At 39.2% G+C, this 16,687-nt stretch overlaps 1 protein-coding gene across 4 annotated transcripts in view; it reads right to left on the bottom strand.

Annotated features, from left to right (window-relative positions):
* LOC140730544 (utrophin-like) overlaps positions 1–16,687 on the bottom strand; it is a 460,763-nt gene that overhangs the window by 226,672 nt on the left and 217,404 nt on the right. For all 4 annotated transcript variants that reach the window (XM_073051151.1, XM_073051153.1, XM_073051152.1 and 1 more), the window contains 10 exons: positions 15,861–16,011; positions 14,314–14,489; positions 13,724–13,859; positions 11,292–11,441; positions 10,325–10,486; positions 8,540–8,641; positions 5,285–5,399; positions 1,386–1,624; positions 771–888; positions 10–215 (listed from right to left, as the gene is read on the bottom strand). In XM_073051151.1, coding sequence (XP_072907252.1) covers positions 10–215; positions 771–888; positions 1,386–1,624; positions 5,285–5,399; positions 8,540–8,641; positions 10,325–10,486; positions 11,292–11,441; positions 13,724–13,859; positions 14,314–14,489; positions 15,861–16,011 — 1,555 coding nt within the window. The remainder of the gene's footprint in view (positions 1–9; positions 216–770; positions 889–1,385; positions 1,625–5,284; positions 5,400–8,539; positions 8,642–10,324; positions 10,487–11,291; positions 11,442–13,723; positions 13,860–14,313; positions 14,490–15,860; positions 16,012–16,687) is intronic.

A 16,687-nucleotide genomic window follows, 5' to 3' on the forward strand; every position in this document is an offset into this window, starting at 1 on the left:
AAAAGTTACCTTGCTTTCTGCAAGCTGTGAGGCAAGGGGATCTGGGGTAACTTGCAGCAGGGACTGTAGGCGAATTTCACTCTGACCAACCAGTCTTTCAGTTGCCTGCAAATCTTCCTCCCACTGCATGCTATCATTGAGCAGATATTCCAGCTGCTGCTGCCGTGTCTCCAGTCTGTGTTGCGTGCTGTCCCATTGGTTTTGGACTCTTACCACTGAACAGAAACACAAGTTAAACATGAAAAATCAGCTTGTACCTTCCCAAGTAAAATGTGCAGAATTAAAACTTCAACAAAAAAACTCTGCACTACTGATTCAATGCTGTAAATATACACCAAGCTGCTTTAAAGTAATATAGCTCATCATCCTGGTGATGATGTTTAAAATATTACATCAAAAATTTGTGTACAGTTAGAACATTTTGCAGTATTAAGTACAATAAAGGATTCTTTCTAAATAGGAAAAGACAGTTTTAAAATCTCTGTAACACATAATAGTAACCTATCCCATAATCATTAGTTACTTCAAAATAGTTCATCAAGCTGGGCTGTGCAAACCATGACCCACCCTAGTCCACCTAGCTGGCAGTGTCATCCATTTTGTTTATTGAAACAAAATCATACAGATTTTGTCAAGCAATCAGAAAGAATGCTATAAAGAATTCATATACTGGTTCTGTTAACCCATTCTAAAATCCACCTCCCATTTACAAGACAAAAATGCAACCAAAGATATAAGCAGATTTGTATGCATTTGTGGAAGAACCTTACATCGTTCAGTGATTGTAGCACGTTCCTCCAGGTCAGCAGTTTTATTTTTCAGGTTCTGAGCAAGAGTGAAGATAGCATCGAGCCGGGGACGCCGTTGCTCCAAGTCGCTCTTTGTGGTCTGGTTCCAAACAGATCATGTGAATTTTAACTTTTAATAAACCATCTACAACCATCCTTCAGCATTGAACCACTGGACATGCTTGTCAACTTTAAATTAAATAATCCCGTAACTGCACTCAAATACAGCAAAATATTTTTTGTGCTTTATAACTGTGAAAACAGAATCCAAACGTCATTGCTGAGCAGATAGATGAAACAAAGTGACGTGCCCGTCAGCCCACCTCATCATGCCTGTTTCACTAAACACACCCACCACTCTCACCATAAAACTTTTCAGAAGTAAGAGCTTTCACATTCTATCAGAATGTGCTAAACAACTTTAGACATCAAAACCCACCACTGATTACCAAACCCTCCACTGCTCAGTGTATCAATACAATCAGTCCATCTTTCAGAAATCCAATGAGAAAGTTTGTTTGCAATTATTTAAGATGTTTTATTATGTAAAAAGTCACCATATACAATTGCCAGCTTGTTTCAATTTTCTTTCCATACCTTCAGGCAAACATTAGCTTTATCAATTTCCTCTAGGTCACCAACTGTAATTATGTTTGACTTGATCATCTGATCAATAAGGGTCAACCAGTTGATAAGCTCCGTTGCTGACTTATCCAAATCTGCAGGCATTAAAGATTCAGAATCCAGAGAGGAGGTTTCACGCTTAACAAGCTGAGTGGATGCTGTAGATGGAGCTGCTGCTGATACCAAGGTGACTGTCTGAACAGTTGAGTGAACTATAGAAACACAAAGATGAGGCTACTTAGGTTCATAAAATATATAAGAAATTGTTGCCTTGCCTTAAAAATGTTACAAGAGCTTGCTTCCTTCTGACTACAAGAAAGGAAGCTTCAAAAAATGCACAATCCCCAAATAAAATAATTCCACCTAATTTCTTTTAAAAGGATGAGTTTGTATTTGTAAATTTTGACCTTTGGATCCAACACAAGAACATAACAAGCTGGAAACATTCAGTAAATCAGTGATTATCTATGGACTGAGAGAGAGAGTGTTAATGTAGTATTAAAAACATCTTGCCAGAAATGTGAAAGAGAAAAGTCAGTTAACTTTAGTATTCTAATTCTAAATTTTCCAACAAGAGAATATCTCCACATCCATTCTGTCAAGAGGTTCCAAGGATCCCGTACGTTCCAGTCTTGTCAATACAAGCCTCGCCTATCTACCCTCTCAGAAGATGACCCATTCTTTCAAGTCATGACCTAGTAAATCTTACATGAACTGCTTTAATGCACTGACAATCTTATTAAAGGCCCAAATACCACTTCCAATACCTCTCCAATTTCCTACTTTTCCCTCCTTACAACACTGATTAAAAACTATAGCTTTCAAACAAATTGGCCATCTGTTATATCTTTTTAAGTGAATTCACATCCAGTTACATTTGATGACAGCCTTGTTGAGATGCTTGCAATATTTTACTGAATTAAAAGCACCATATACATGTTTTAGCAATGAAGCTAACTTTTAGAGTGTATAGGATTTAATTAAGTTGATAAATGAAATTGGAAGAAAAGTGATATTCCTCACAGCTCCACAGCCACTGTTATAAATTCACCCTTCCAATTAAAATATACAGTAGATATTCCTCCACCTTACTTCATGAATTAAACTGTGCCCAATTTAACCACCCTTTCAATTCTTTCCCTTTGCATTCAACTTTGCTTGTCTAAATTTGAATCTATATTGCCTTGCCCTATAATTGCATTAAAAAATCCAGTCATTTTCTTCCCTTGAAGCTGTATAATTTCCTCCTTAAACATCCATGCTACCACTGTTGAACTCATCAGTTGAAGCAGAACAAAAATTAAGATTGATAAAGAACAAAAAGCTACTTAAATGATAAGGATCTCGCTGAACTCTGTTCAAGAATGAAAGAATACATTCTTTACATTTGTGATAAGATTCTGAACTACACTCTCGCATTACTCTCTGCATTCCCCCAATATAGAAATACACCACTTGGTGAGTACATTTCTTATTGATAAACATTCAACTCACTTTCATAGTTAATCAGAAACTCATCTTAAATGAATCAATTTCTGTCAGAAAACTGGAGATCTCAATTCAAATCTAATTGCAACCTTGACTGATGAACAGAATACTCAACCAAAACAATTTGAACTTTCTTCTTTTGTCACTGGACTGCCATAGTCAGTACACTAACACCAATCTGATCAGTTCACCTCCAACAAACATGGAACAGAATCAAAGGAATAATGGCGTAGAATATTCAGCTAACTTGTGGTGAATATGAATTTAAGCTTTTCCAGATCTGAGGTTAACTTCCTGACCAAAGCTCCCGAGAGTCCTCCTTAAACTTGCCACATAACAGACCTCTCTGCCCATCATGTTCATACCAGTCAAAAGGAAGCTACCGAACTCACATTTTCATCACTGTACCATAAATCAGAACACCACTGTCCTTAAAAAGTTTTTAAATGTTTGTTATTTTCTGCCTCTATTCTTTTGGGCAGGAGTTTCTAGGTCCCTCTACATTTTAAGGGATAAAAACGTTCATCTCTCCTTTCATCTTTTTACTGCAAAGGGAATTAGAACGTTTCTACTTACTTCATCTAAACCTCTCAATTTCCTACATAAGAAATTCAGGATTCCTTAATAATGGACACTGCCTTTCTGAGGCATCGCTCCTTCAAGATGACTTGGATACTAAGGAGGCTAGTACCCACGATGGAGCTAACTAACTTTACAACTTCTATAGCTTCTTTCGAAGCTGTACAATAGGTCCAGCCCCCACACCAGACAGAAGCAGTCTGTCAGAATGATCTCCACGGTACATCTGTGGAAGTTTGAGTATTTTCGGTAAAATACCAAATCTCTTCAAGCTCCTAATTAAATATAGCCGCTGTCTTGCCTTCTTCATTGCTGCATCAATATGATGGGACCAAGTTAGATCATCAGAGATCTTGACACTCAGGAACTTGAAATTGCTCACTCTCTCCACTTCTGATCCCTCTATGAAGACTGGTTTGTACTCCCTCACCTTGCCCTTCCTGAAGTCCACATTCAGCTCCTTGGTCTCACTGATGTTGAGTGCAAGGTTGTTGCTGCAACACCACTCAACTAGCTGGTGAATCTCACTCCTGTACGGCCTTTCATTTCCATTAGAGATTCTGCCAACAATGGTTGTAGCATCAGCAAGTTTATAGATGGCATTTGAGGCATACCTAGCCACACAGGCATGTGTATATAGAGCAGAGCTGTGGGCTAAGCACACATCCCTGAGGTGCAGCTGTGTTGATCGTCAGCGAGGAGATATTATTACCAATCCATACAGATTACAGTCTTATGGTTCAGAAGTTGAGGATCCAATTGCAGAGGGGGGTGCAGAGGCCCAGGTCTGTAGCTTATTGATTAGGACTGTGGGAATGATGGTGTTAGACACAGACCTATTATGGCGAGAGGCAAATTGCAGTGGGTCCAGGTCCCTGCTGAGGCAGGAGTTGATTCTAGCCATAACCCTACCTCTCAAAGCATTTCTTCACTGTAGATGTGAGTACTACTGGATGACAGTCATTAAGATAGCTCACCTTACTTCTTGGGCACTAGTATAATTATTGCCCTTTTGAAGCAGGTGGAAACTTCTGATCATGGCAATGAGAGGTTGAAAATCCTCGCTGAATACACCTGCCAGTTGGTTGGGACAAGTTTTCAGAGCATTACCAGTACTCCATTGGGGCTTGCTGCCTTGCAAGGGTTCACCTTCCCAAAAGACAACCTGACATCGGCCTCTGAGACAGATCACAGGGTCACCAAGTGCAGCAGGGATCTTCACAGCTGTATTTATATTCTCCTTTCCAAAGCAAGCATAAAAGGCATTGAGCTCACCTGGTGGTGAAGCATCATCGCCATTCATGCTGCTGGGTTTCACTTTGTAGGAAGTAATGTCTTGCAAACCTTGCCAGAGTTGACATGCATTCGATGCTGCCTCCAACCTTGCTCAGAATGGCTTCTTTGCTCTTGACCACGCCCTCCGCAAATCCTACCTGGCTTTCTTGTACAGACCTGGGTTGCCAGACCTAAATGCCACAGATTTAGTCCTCAGCAGCTAACAAACCTCTTGGATCACCAATGGCTTTTGGTTTGGGAATGCACAATAAGTTTTCGTAGGTACACACTCATCCACACAGGTTTTAATGAAGTCGGTAGGAACTGCTGTATACTCCTATAGATTTGAAGATGAATCCCTGAATACAGTCCAAGTTCACTGATTCAAAGCAGAATTTGGATGGAAGAGACAGAAACAGTTTTGTCATGTGCATTACAAAATTAGATTAGCAATTCATTGCTTTAATATATTGAATGTACCTGGCGAAACAACAGAATTGCTCAACTCTAAAACATCGAGATGTTCCTACCTGTGACCTTTGGGTGTGTCATTTCTTGGCTCCATCCCATAAGAGCTTGTTGACTAAAATCTTTTAATGCAGTGTTCAGAGTTCTCCAGTCAACAGAAAGCTGTGCCACTTTACTCTGTGCAGGGTAAGACAAAATAATACCATTCACCGGGAAGCAAGCTGCATCCATTTTGGTTTTTTTCTGCTGAAATTTTTGAAGTCTTTAGATTTCCAAAAGTTAAGCATCTCAAATAGAAATCTAAGCTTTTGTAAAAGAAAATACATTGTGCCATACCATTGGACCTTATAGCCATTTATGAAGTTGAAGTCCCTATTTCAATTTATTCTCTATTTTCTGCAGTGCTGATTACAGTAGACTGAGATGTTCTGATATGACATTCAATCTAGTAATGAGGCATCAACCTTCTCATCTCCAGACCCACTAACAGGGAAAACTGGAGGTAAAAAATATGAATTATGTTTGAACTTCCAAGGTTGGATTGCCAGGATTCAGAACCGGAATGCAGCAGAGCTGCACCATGATAACAACAGAGTTAATGATGCTCTCAGAATAAAGGTTTAAGTCAAATTTGCTCACTCAGTACAGTGAATTAAATCTCTTCGATTTGGTAATTAACATTTCGGGCAGCCCTAGTCCCAGTACAATTTTGCTTCTGTTATTCGTCTTCCTGACTACAACTTGTTGTGCAGAACAAGTAATAGAGTCAATGGGAATGCAAATTGTTAACCAATATTCCCCATTCCCAAATTAAACCATCCCCCCCCCCCACAAAGAGGACTTTACTGGACAAGAAAAAGGCAGATGTGGTAACTGCAACACCATGGCCTCTCATCCATGTCCTAATCTTCCAATCAACACACACATTTTACCACTTTCTACCACCCTGTCCCCATTTCCCTTTCTTTCCTCTCTCCTTTCTCATTCTACCTGTACTTCCGATTTTTCTGGTCAGCAGCAAGTGAAAATCTGTAATTAACACATGAAAAAGCCTTTATGCTCAATTGAAAAATAACAAGTAATTACACTAGCAACTTTCTCTCTGTACACGTGATCTTTAACTGTGAAAATTCCTACACATTGTCTACAAATGTTAATGGTGTTGAAATTTAGCATGCAATGCCCAATGCCATTTAGATACAAATGTTGCATGCTTCCATCAAGTCACAAAATGAACCAGCACTCAAAAGCATGGTAGGATCAGAGTTTCCAAAAACAAATCAAGCTAAATTCAAAACATACATGCTCAATCACACCACATCAGGAACTGAAGCATGCCAAATCGTTGTTTAGGGGAGCAGTCAAATGCTTTGACACAATCAGAATTTTTTCTAATTCTAACTGAAAGTCCTTAACAATCAGTATCCCGTGTGATTGACTGCAGTAGATCTATGGACCAAGGGGACAAATATCTGGGACAATTTTATTTCTACCTTCTCAAAAATATAGCATCCATTCTGAGCCTTGAAGAATACAAGTAAACATGTCTGCTCTGTAAGATCACAGTTAAATTAACAGACGTCATTACAATGGAGGATTCTTTTACAGCTCTTTGTGAAATGCTAGTAGTTTGCAGGTATGGTTCCTAAACTTTAACAGCAATTATATTTCTAAACTCTGGATAACAAGTCGCTTACTTCCATTCCAGTTCTGGAAGATCTGAGATGGCTGATGAGCTAATGTGGGACCTACAGTTCCAACCAAAGTGAAGAAGGTGCTCAACGTGCTGGTAGGATAGTGTGAGAGGTGAGGTTTGCTTTTTCTGATAGAAACTGGGCCACCGTGCAATTGGACTTAAGGTACTCAGTGCTATCTTGAATATACCTTCCTTATTTTGAAAGGCATGGACAACAGATTGCCAAAAAGTTGTTGGGGACAGTAAGCTTATTCAAAGCATAACGAATAACATTAAATTTATTCCTCCAACCATCTGGTCATCTCTTGCTTCCAAGGAACTTATAATGAGAAATCTGTTTTGGGAGTCTACGTGTTGAGCATGCAAGCCATTGGAACTGAGTGAGAGCACATACAGCCCTCATGCTGGGACTTTGGCCTGGAGTGATGGTTTTGATTTATTTGTCCTGCTCATGTATACGGAGGACTGTGCAGAGACAGCATTGGCCACATTTCTTCAGTGCCTTGAAGTAAATTGAGAATTTGTGGCTGGACTTGAAAAGAGCTGTTTACTCACAATCCCCATGCAAACTGACAGAGCTTGAACAGTCTTATAAAGAAGAATAGGGAAAAATTATAGTGTCCAGATGTGCAAAGCTGATAGAAATCTATCCACACAGACTCAAAGCTGTAATTGCTGCCAAAGGTGCATCTACTAAACACTGACTTCAAGGGGTTAAGTAATTGTGCAATCAATTATTTTGTGTTTAATTATTATATTAAATTTAGACCAACTTGTTGAAATTATTTTTCACTTTGACATGAAAGTCTTTCCTGTTGATCAATAGCAAATAGGCCAAATTAAATCCACTGTGATTCAATGTAGTAAAACAATAAAACATGAAAACTTCCAGGGCGGGTGAATACTTTTTATAGGCACTGTAGGTTCTTGATTAGTAAGTACATCAAAGGCTATGGAGAAAAGGCAAGACAATGAGGTTGAGAATCAGGCATGATGGAATGGGAAAATAGACTCAAAAGGTCAAATGACCTAATTCTGCTCCTATGTTGCGTGATCTTACTGTTACTTTTGAAGTCTTGAACTTCAAACAACTTTTTAAATCAGAGGACCAAAGGCTGTGCTAGTAGACTGAAACCAAATTTCATTATTTGCCTTCACTGAGAGGTAGCTCCATAAATATAGGAAGAAGTTTATGTTTTCCCAGGGTCATATGATGGACCTTTTTTTAAAAAAAAATAGTGTTCTGCTTCAATAATTTTATTGTTTGGAGGTATTATCATCCTTGCAAAAGCAGATTTCTATATTCAATGCCACACATTAGCTAAGCTAATTCTTCACATTAAAATCTCTTTCCACAAAATGCCTAAGTATCAGAGAGAACAGATCAGCTTAAACATTCAAGCCAAGATTTCTACATGCAGTTCAATAATGCTTGTGTCAATTCAGTGTTTCATAGAGTGATTTCTCTCCTGGATAGTCATCAATGAAAGGCAAAAAAGAAAAGGAAATGAACCATACAGACCCACCATGTGGGTGTCCAGTATTTTTCTTCCATAAAATTCAGAGATAAGTATGTACAAAAAGTCCACAGTGTCACATAACTCAAAGTTCTTCTCATTACCTTTTCTTCAGGATGCAAATAGCTTTTCCTGTCCAGCTCTGCAGCTTTTGAAAGGGTTGTCTCAATGCCCATTTCGTGTTCTCTCACAGCAGCTTCTAACAACTAATAGGAATAGTGAGTAACATTGAGAATACTGATGACAGCATGCAGGCATATTAGACAAACAACATTCTTTCATTACTTTAGTAAACTATTCCTTAATGAAGTTGAGCCAAGGCTCTTGTCTCATTATTTTGTCTAACAACACTCCTCTTATTGGACTATCATGGATCTCTTATGTCAGTACTTCAATCTCAATGCACTTGTTTTCATTCTTCTGAAGCTTTTGCTGGCATGCTACTTAAAGGGCAATGGCTCTCTGCAAGCTCACTCTCACAGTACCCAGATGGTGGTGCAGAGCATTCAATAATTGGCAGCAACACATTTCAGACAACGTCCAGCCTGGCTTTTGGTCACTGGCAAACTCATTGAAAACCACTGCATGGCTCTAACACCAGACCTCAAGAAAGCGGCAGCACCATGACCTATCCTGCAATCACAGCTGTCAGAGTAATGGTTAACAATGTTTCTTCAGTTTAACTTCTAGGTCTGCTTTGAACAAAATTTCTTGATAGCAAACAGATTGATAACAAGAACACAACTGATAGCTGCAAATCTGTGCAGGGAAAACAGCCAAAGGATATTCAAAAATTTAATCATCCAGGTTACTTTGCTGAAGGTTATTAAAAATAAAACCGAGCTGCTTGATAGAGCATATAAGTTAGATACATCTAATTTCTCTTGGTACAAAGGGAGTCAGCTGATAGCTATACAACACAGAGGTGTACAGATTTTGACTATAGCACAATGTTAACAAGGTTGTTCACAAGTGGACAATAAAGCAAAACTGAATACCTGGCCACACAAGGGAATACTGGGGTAAATGATGAAGAGAAAGTTTTAAAGGAACAGGAAGGAGCCAAGACCAGGAAGACTGTGGAGTTCCTTTTGAGAATTCTGGAGCGAAGGACATTGGTAGCTGAAAGCACATCCTGTAGGGCTGCTGAGATTTAAAAATAGGAGAAACAGAAGCTACTGAAGTACAAATATCCCTGCAAGTTTAGTGAGTTTCATGATGAGGAACAGTAGGTCTGTGGCAGATGGAGAAAAAAAAAGCACTTAAAAAATCGAGGTATTACTTCATTGTGACAAGTTAACAGAATGGTGTCAGCTTAGGACATAGGCAAAAAAAGTTGGATAATCTCACTAATTAATTGATTTTAAGATGGATTTGGCCAGGTCTATTTACAGTAGTAAGATCTACTGGCATAAAGGTACAGTAATCAATTTACTACATAATTAGCTGAAGTTCTGGACTTGTTATCCAGAGACAAGTGTTCAAATCTCTGCTCAGGAATTTAAATTAAATTCAACATACTTAGAATCTATAACCAAAAAAAAGATCCCCAGATCTTAAGGCCAAAAGAATTAAAAATCAACGAGCAGAATTGAATAATGACATGGAGGTATATATCGCTACTTTCAGTCATTGTTTAAACATATTTAAGAAGCTCATATCAGATTCAAATGTGACAATAACTCACAAGCCATTCAGGTGATTGCTAGGAATGGGACTAACACAAGAGGAAATGAACTTATATTTTCTGATGGCTATTAACAATGACTTGAGTACTTCAAATGTAATTGGAGGATAATTTTCATGGAAGTACTGGATATTGAAGTACAGATGATACCAATTTCCAATTCTTATTTTTTTGTTTTTTTTTCCACACTGCTGGCACTCACCTGAAATTGCTTTGTTCCGGGTGATGGTGATGTCCTGGGAACTAACTGCTGCCTGGTAACTGCTGCCCAATTGGCATGCTTCTCCAAACTTTCTTTGAAGTGATCATAACCTTGAAGCTGTAACTCTACATTTTTCATTTTAACTGGCAATTCTTTGGACATCTAAATGGGAATCAAAAGTCTCCATCAAAAGAAATATTGTCAGAGCCCATGCTAAGTACAAGCTATGAGGTGCTTGGCAGATTGGTGAAACTTAATTAACTAACTGTGTTATCTAATCCTTTGAGATCCTAATGCCCTCCAGATGTCACCATCAGATGGATTAACCCATCCATCCAGCACCTTTTGTTGGCCCAGATTTATTCCTGGTTAAGTCCTTTTTTTAAACAAACTTCTGTCATTTACTTGGCAGCATAAAGAGGTTTGTTTCAGCTTATGTGGGTTCACCAACAGAAAAAAAAGACAGCCAGCCTGTCATCATTATTCTCATCTTCATTCACTGCCAATAAGCAATTATGAAGGCTTAACCTTTTATTTATGCATTTAAAACACACACAGTATGGGATATGTCTGCTCAATAAATAAATTATGTATAACTGGTCTTTAATAAGCCAAGATGTTAAGAGTTTAATAATTTTCATAATTGATGGAAGAAACTAACTTCAATTGGTGGAGCTCCCCTTGTACTTTCAATTCCAAAAACAACTTGAACTGAGTTGAGCTGGACACAAAGTTGGCAGAAAAAGCAGCAGCACAATAGCAGGGCTCCTGAACAATTCACAAGTTGGAAATACAGCTATAAACTGAGCTTCCCAGACAGCTGGCAAATCCGTCTTGCCAGTCTCCCATACACTCTTGCACATGTCTGGACTACACACGTTAGGTGTTCATAACCTGGGAAAACCACATAGTATTTTGTGAAGATTAGGATGTTTATCAAGAGGTGCCAAAAGAAAGAGATACTTACCTTACTCCAATTTGAATTAATATTTCGAAGTATTGCAGAAAGTTTGTCTCTCTCTTGCAGACTAAGGTTTTTATCAGAAAGCAAATCTTGAGCATTACTGTTCATTGTGATCAAGTTATTACTACGAACCTCCAGATCTGCTGCATGAATCTGAAAGCAACAGAGAACTTGAGAACCAAGAACAGAACTAAGGCCTTCAAGTCGCTTTATAATTCAAAGCACGCCCTCTGCATCACCTCCCAATTGTCTTTCCAAACCTCTTGATTCACATTTATACCAAGATCTACAGTACGTGCTGCAAGTTTTTTATGACTGAACATCCGCAACCTGGGTTGAGAATTAAATGCCTTTCTGCTGTGTGCTCTTGCTGCTTACATTAGATTGATCAGCTCATTTGTGCAGCAACTTCTTCAGGCCAAGGTTATTTCAACCATTTCATTCGATAAGTCTTGCGGCTTGAGAAATTTCTGCTTGTTACACTACTAAATGGCTAACCAGTTATTCTGAGATTATGATCTCTTAGATCCAAGTGGCCCATTTAGAGGAAACATATTCCCAGCATCAGCACTCACAAGCCCCTAATACTTACAAATGTAATCAATTTATAATGACTATTCCAAAGGATCTCTTACCTTTCTTCTATATACAATTTCACAGGATAGTTCTTCATCCCATGAGTCCCAACAGATGAATTTCATACCCAAATAAGCAGTTCAAGAATATACAATGCCCTTCTCACACATAATCTTCCCACAATTTTATATTGGCAGCAAACTTGGCAAATTTAAACCTGGCCTTTATCTTATCCAAGTCAATGATGGAGATGGTAAATAGTTCAGTCCTGAGTACTGATTGCTGAGGTACTCAATTAAATGTAGTTTGCATGTGTGTTAAGATAGTTGTTTAATCCATTTATAACCATCAAGCAATCAATTCACAATGATGCATCATGTAATTTGATTCAGCCTTTAATGACTTTGGGGGGGGATAACATTCTTCCAGAAACACAGGTTCCACTTTGACTGTTCTATTGAACACATTCTTTTCACAAATCAACACTGATAAACAGAAGATGGCGGCGCGACGACGCAGGGCGCAGCGGCCACTCCAGTAAGGAATATCCGTTATCTGTAAGTAGGGGCCGTGCACAATCCTGATTTGATTGAGACGGATGTGTGAAGCACGGAGGAACATCTGGCGAAACTTCTGACATGCCTGTGCTGATGACGCTGCTACTGAGCGATCGGAGAGATCTCAAGAGAGGAAGGCCCCGAATCCTCGGCTTTGCCTGTTGCTTGGTGGCCGGAGCCGGGGTTGAAGCACTCGGCAGAGATGGTGCTCGGTGCTCGGTGTCGGAGGGCTGGTCGGAGGCACGAAGTTGTCGGAAGTTTTCGGACGGACTCACAGTTGGCTGTGCTCGGGTGCTTCCAGAGGCTGCATCGGGAAGTTTTGCCACGTTGGAGGTTTCTTCCTTCTGCCATCTGCGTGAGATGATGGGCTATCTGGGACTTTGAGACTTTTTTTTACCGTGCCCATGGTCTGCTCTTATCAAATTATGGTATTGCTTTGCACTGTTGTAACTGTATGTTATAATTATGTGGTTTTTTGGTCAGTTAGTCTTGGTCTGTCTTGTGTTTATGTGATATCATACTGGAGGAACATTGAATTTCCCCTTGGGGATGAATAAAGTATCTATCTATCTATCTATCTATCTATCGATTCCATCCAACTGCATGACTGTTGTTTTTAAATGATCTGTTACCTAACAGAGTTGATAAGTTTCCCTATCCTTATAATCCTTGAAACAAGCCTGAAGTTATGTTTTGCCTCTCTTCATCCTTTCTGAAGTAGTAAAATCATGTTTTGTTACCTTCCAATCAGTGGGCTGCATTTCAAAACATAGTATGTCAACTATAAAATGTTGCACTGTTGAAAAAACTGGCAACTATAGCCTCACCAATGATTAATGCTAAACCAACACATGACACTTAAAAATGAATCCATGGTCCTATTCAGTCACAGTAAAGTAAGAAATGATAGATAGAACTTAGAGATGCAGAGTAAGCTCCAGCTAACACCACATCAAGAAAGTCAGGGTGATACAGATAATGCAGTTAATATGAGAGGACAGAAGAGGAAAAGAACCATGAAAGATTAAGCCCCAGTAGGTACACATGTATTGAAAATACAACAACCTATCAAACCAATAACTAACTGAAAAGGAGATGACAAGGAGAACTTCAAGACAAAGAACAACCCAAATTAGTTTCCTTACTCACTGATATCCCTCTTATGTGAAGGGCAATGAGGGAGGACAACACATCTTTCTCAGCAGTATAATGCTTTAAACATCAAAAAGACAAAATTATGTTTACGGGTAGGAACATTCCAATGCTTCAAAAGTGCACAACTCATTTGAAATACAAACTTGCCTTTAGTTCCTTTAAATCATGCTCCCTTGGTGGTGAATGCACAGACCTTAAGGAGTTCTGCACCTTGTCCACCCACATACTAAATTCATCAAGCTGATTCCTTAAATCAGCATATCGCTGTCCATCTCCTTCCAGCCTACAGAACAGAGGAAAATAGGGATTAGCACAGATTAGCACTGTGGGTCTGTGCCCGATAATTACCTGCAGAGTAGAAATTGAAGAATGTTTACTTAGATAACTCCCTTGCCCAAAAGCTCAAATCTAATGCCTTATATTTTCATTTCATGACTTTCACATGCCAATAATGCTTGACACATTTTTCAATGTAACGGAATGTATTTTTGTGCAAAATGAAATGAATAAAGACATCAAAAAAGGTACAGCACATTAGGTCCAGTAAAGCTGCAAACTGTTGTCCATATGTGGTTAAAAATTCCAAGGACTGGCACACATTGTTGTATAGATAAGCCACTTACAAAGCTACATACAGACCAATGATCACAACTGATCTTGACATTGAGCTTGCAATTAAGGCTTGACATTGAGTTCTTCAAGAGAAATGTCAGATATAGTTAAAAATGCATAGATACCTTTGACATCGGTCTCTGACCGCCAAAGAAATTGCCCTCCAACGTTTATTTAATCTATTAAGTTTTTCCTGCAGGAGAGATCCATCCGCTGTTGAAAGATGCCGTATAATATCTGTGCCAGTGGCATTTAGTGTCATGTATACAATCTGATGACTGTTGAGACCTTCTTCCAACTCCTACCACGAAAATAACAAGTAAAAAGTCAGAATACAGATCTTGGCTAACTTCCCATATTACCCAAGATAATCAGAAATTCATATTTTTGATCAATAATGTTCAAGAAGCCTTTCAACTTTCACTTCAGCAGAGGATCCTCAAATTATTGTCTAAAAGCCAAACAAACTGTTATGTGCAAAAATGGTTTGGAGGTCAAAGAAAAAGGACAAAGCAAAAAACAAATTAAAGCTATCAGATATGGATGATATCCAACGGAAGAGATCAATCCTAAAGAGCTAAACATTAGGGAGCGGCGGGGTGGGGGTGTGGTGCTGGAAAGAGGGAGCAGCCATGCTGCTCATGCAAATTAAACAGGAGTCACGTAGGTACTGTAAGCAGAAGGCAGCTGAAGGATGAAGAACTGTCAGTGAGAATTATTCCAAATATAATAAAGGGGCAAAGCCTGCACAGTGAGGAGCAAACCACTGTAGACTGAGGAAAAAACAGGGCACTCTGTTGATAGAGCAAGGTATAAATAGGGATGTGCAATGAACCTGGAGATAAAGCCCTCCCCATCTCTGAACCTATGTACAAGAAGCGCTGTTACAGGAAAGCAGCGTCCATCATCAAGGACACCCCACCTCCACACACACGATCCAGGCCATGCTCTCTTCTTGCTGCTGCCATCGGGGAGGTGGTCCAGTACCTCAGGTCTCACAACACCAGGTTCAGGAACAGTTATTACTCAACTGTCAGGCTCTAAACCCCAACACTGAACAGATTCCACAACCTACAGACTCACTTTCAAGGACTCTATAACTCATGTTCTCAATTTATTATTTATTTGTTTATTGTTCTGGGTTTTTTTCTTTTTTGTATTTACACATTGGTTGTTCTGTGCAGCTTTCATTGATTCTATCGCGTTTCTTGGTATTTACCCCATGAATGCCCACAAGAAAATGAATCTCAGGGTCATAAAAGGTGACATGTGTGTACTTTGATGATAAATTTACTTTGAACTTTGAGAAACAGAGTCGCAGGCATACATACACTTATTCAGAAGTACCTGAATGGTGCAACCACTTTATTATTTATACTACTCCTATGACATGGATCAAGAGCACCAGAGAGTTATCTTCAGGTTTTCCATTTAAAGTGATAAATAGGGGAGAACGCTCAGTAGGTTTTAATGCACATCTTAAAAGGAGCAAATTCCAGGGTTATTCATCTAAATTTTGGAAACATGAACAGGCCTGCAAAGAACAACCCCTCAGCTTCTCACAAAAAAAGGTTTATGTTATTCTCTGTACATCATAAATTGGTTTATTATCATGACACGTACCGAAGTACAGAGAGAAACTAGTCAAGACATCAATGCAATGTCAACTCACCTGTTGATTTTGCTTCACTTTCTCCAAATCCAGGTTGCCATTTTGGCTTCGAGCATGTGGTAATAACTTTTCAGCTTCTACCACCCACTGATTCAGGTCATTCAAGTCACAGTGAAACTGCCGCCACTCCTCCACAGCTTTATCAAAACAACTGCCGAGAAGACAGAATATTCAAATCCCAGCCCAAGATTTTTGACTCACACTTAATTTCTTCCCATTCCACATTTTTAACAGTAGAAACAACTAACATTTTAGACCATAAGATATGTCTGCTCCACCATTCATTCATGGGCTGATCCAATTTTTCCAGTCATCACCACTCCCCTACCTTCTTTCCATACCCTTTGATCCCCTGGCTGATCAAAAACCTATTTGCCAATGCTTCATGATTCTGCTTAACTTGCAGAAACCCCACACAGAGTCCTATTAGATAAAAGGTCTGCATAACAATCACACCCGAGTGGGACAACGTTTTTTTTGCACCTCATTACAGTGCTAATATAAATCTGTAAGTGCTGTGCAGGAGACACAGGGATGTTACTGAGGTGAGGCAGGCATCTAAGGACAAGAAGGTGTCCTTGGTCAGTTGTACAAACTGCACAAGATGAAGTGGCTGCATATTGACTTCAATATAAGGGCTAACTTTAAGATTCTATCACTCTACTGCATAAAATCATAAGGAAAGCAATTTATTGTGCTATACAAGACCATGAGACATAGGAGCAGAATTAAGCCATTTTGCCAAATGAATCTGCTCTGCCAATTGGTCAAGGCTGACTACGTACTTCTTCTTCGGCTGTCCATCAATTTTCGATGATGACTAAGGC

Source organism: Hemitrygon akajei, chromosome 7 (genome assembly GCF_048418815.1).
Source record: "Hemitrygon akajei chromosome 7, sHemAka1.3, whole genome shotgun sequence".
Lineage (NCBI taxonomy): Eukaryota > Metazoa > Chordata > Chondrichthyes > Myliobatiformes > Dasyatidae > Hemitrygon > Hemitrygon akajei.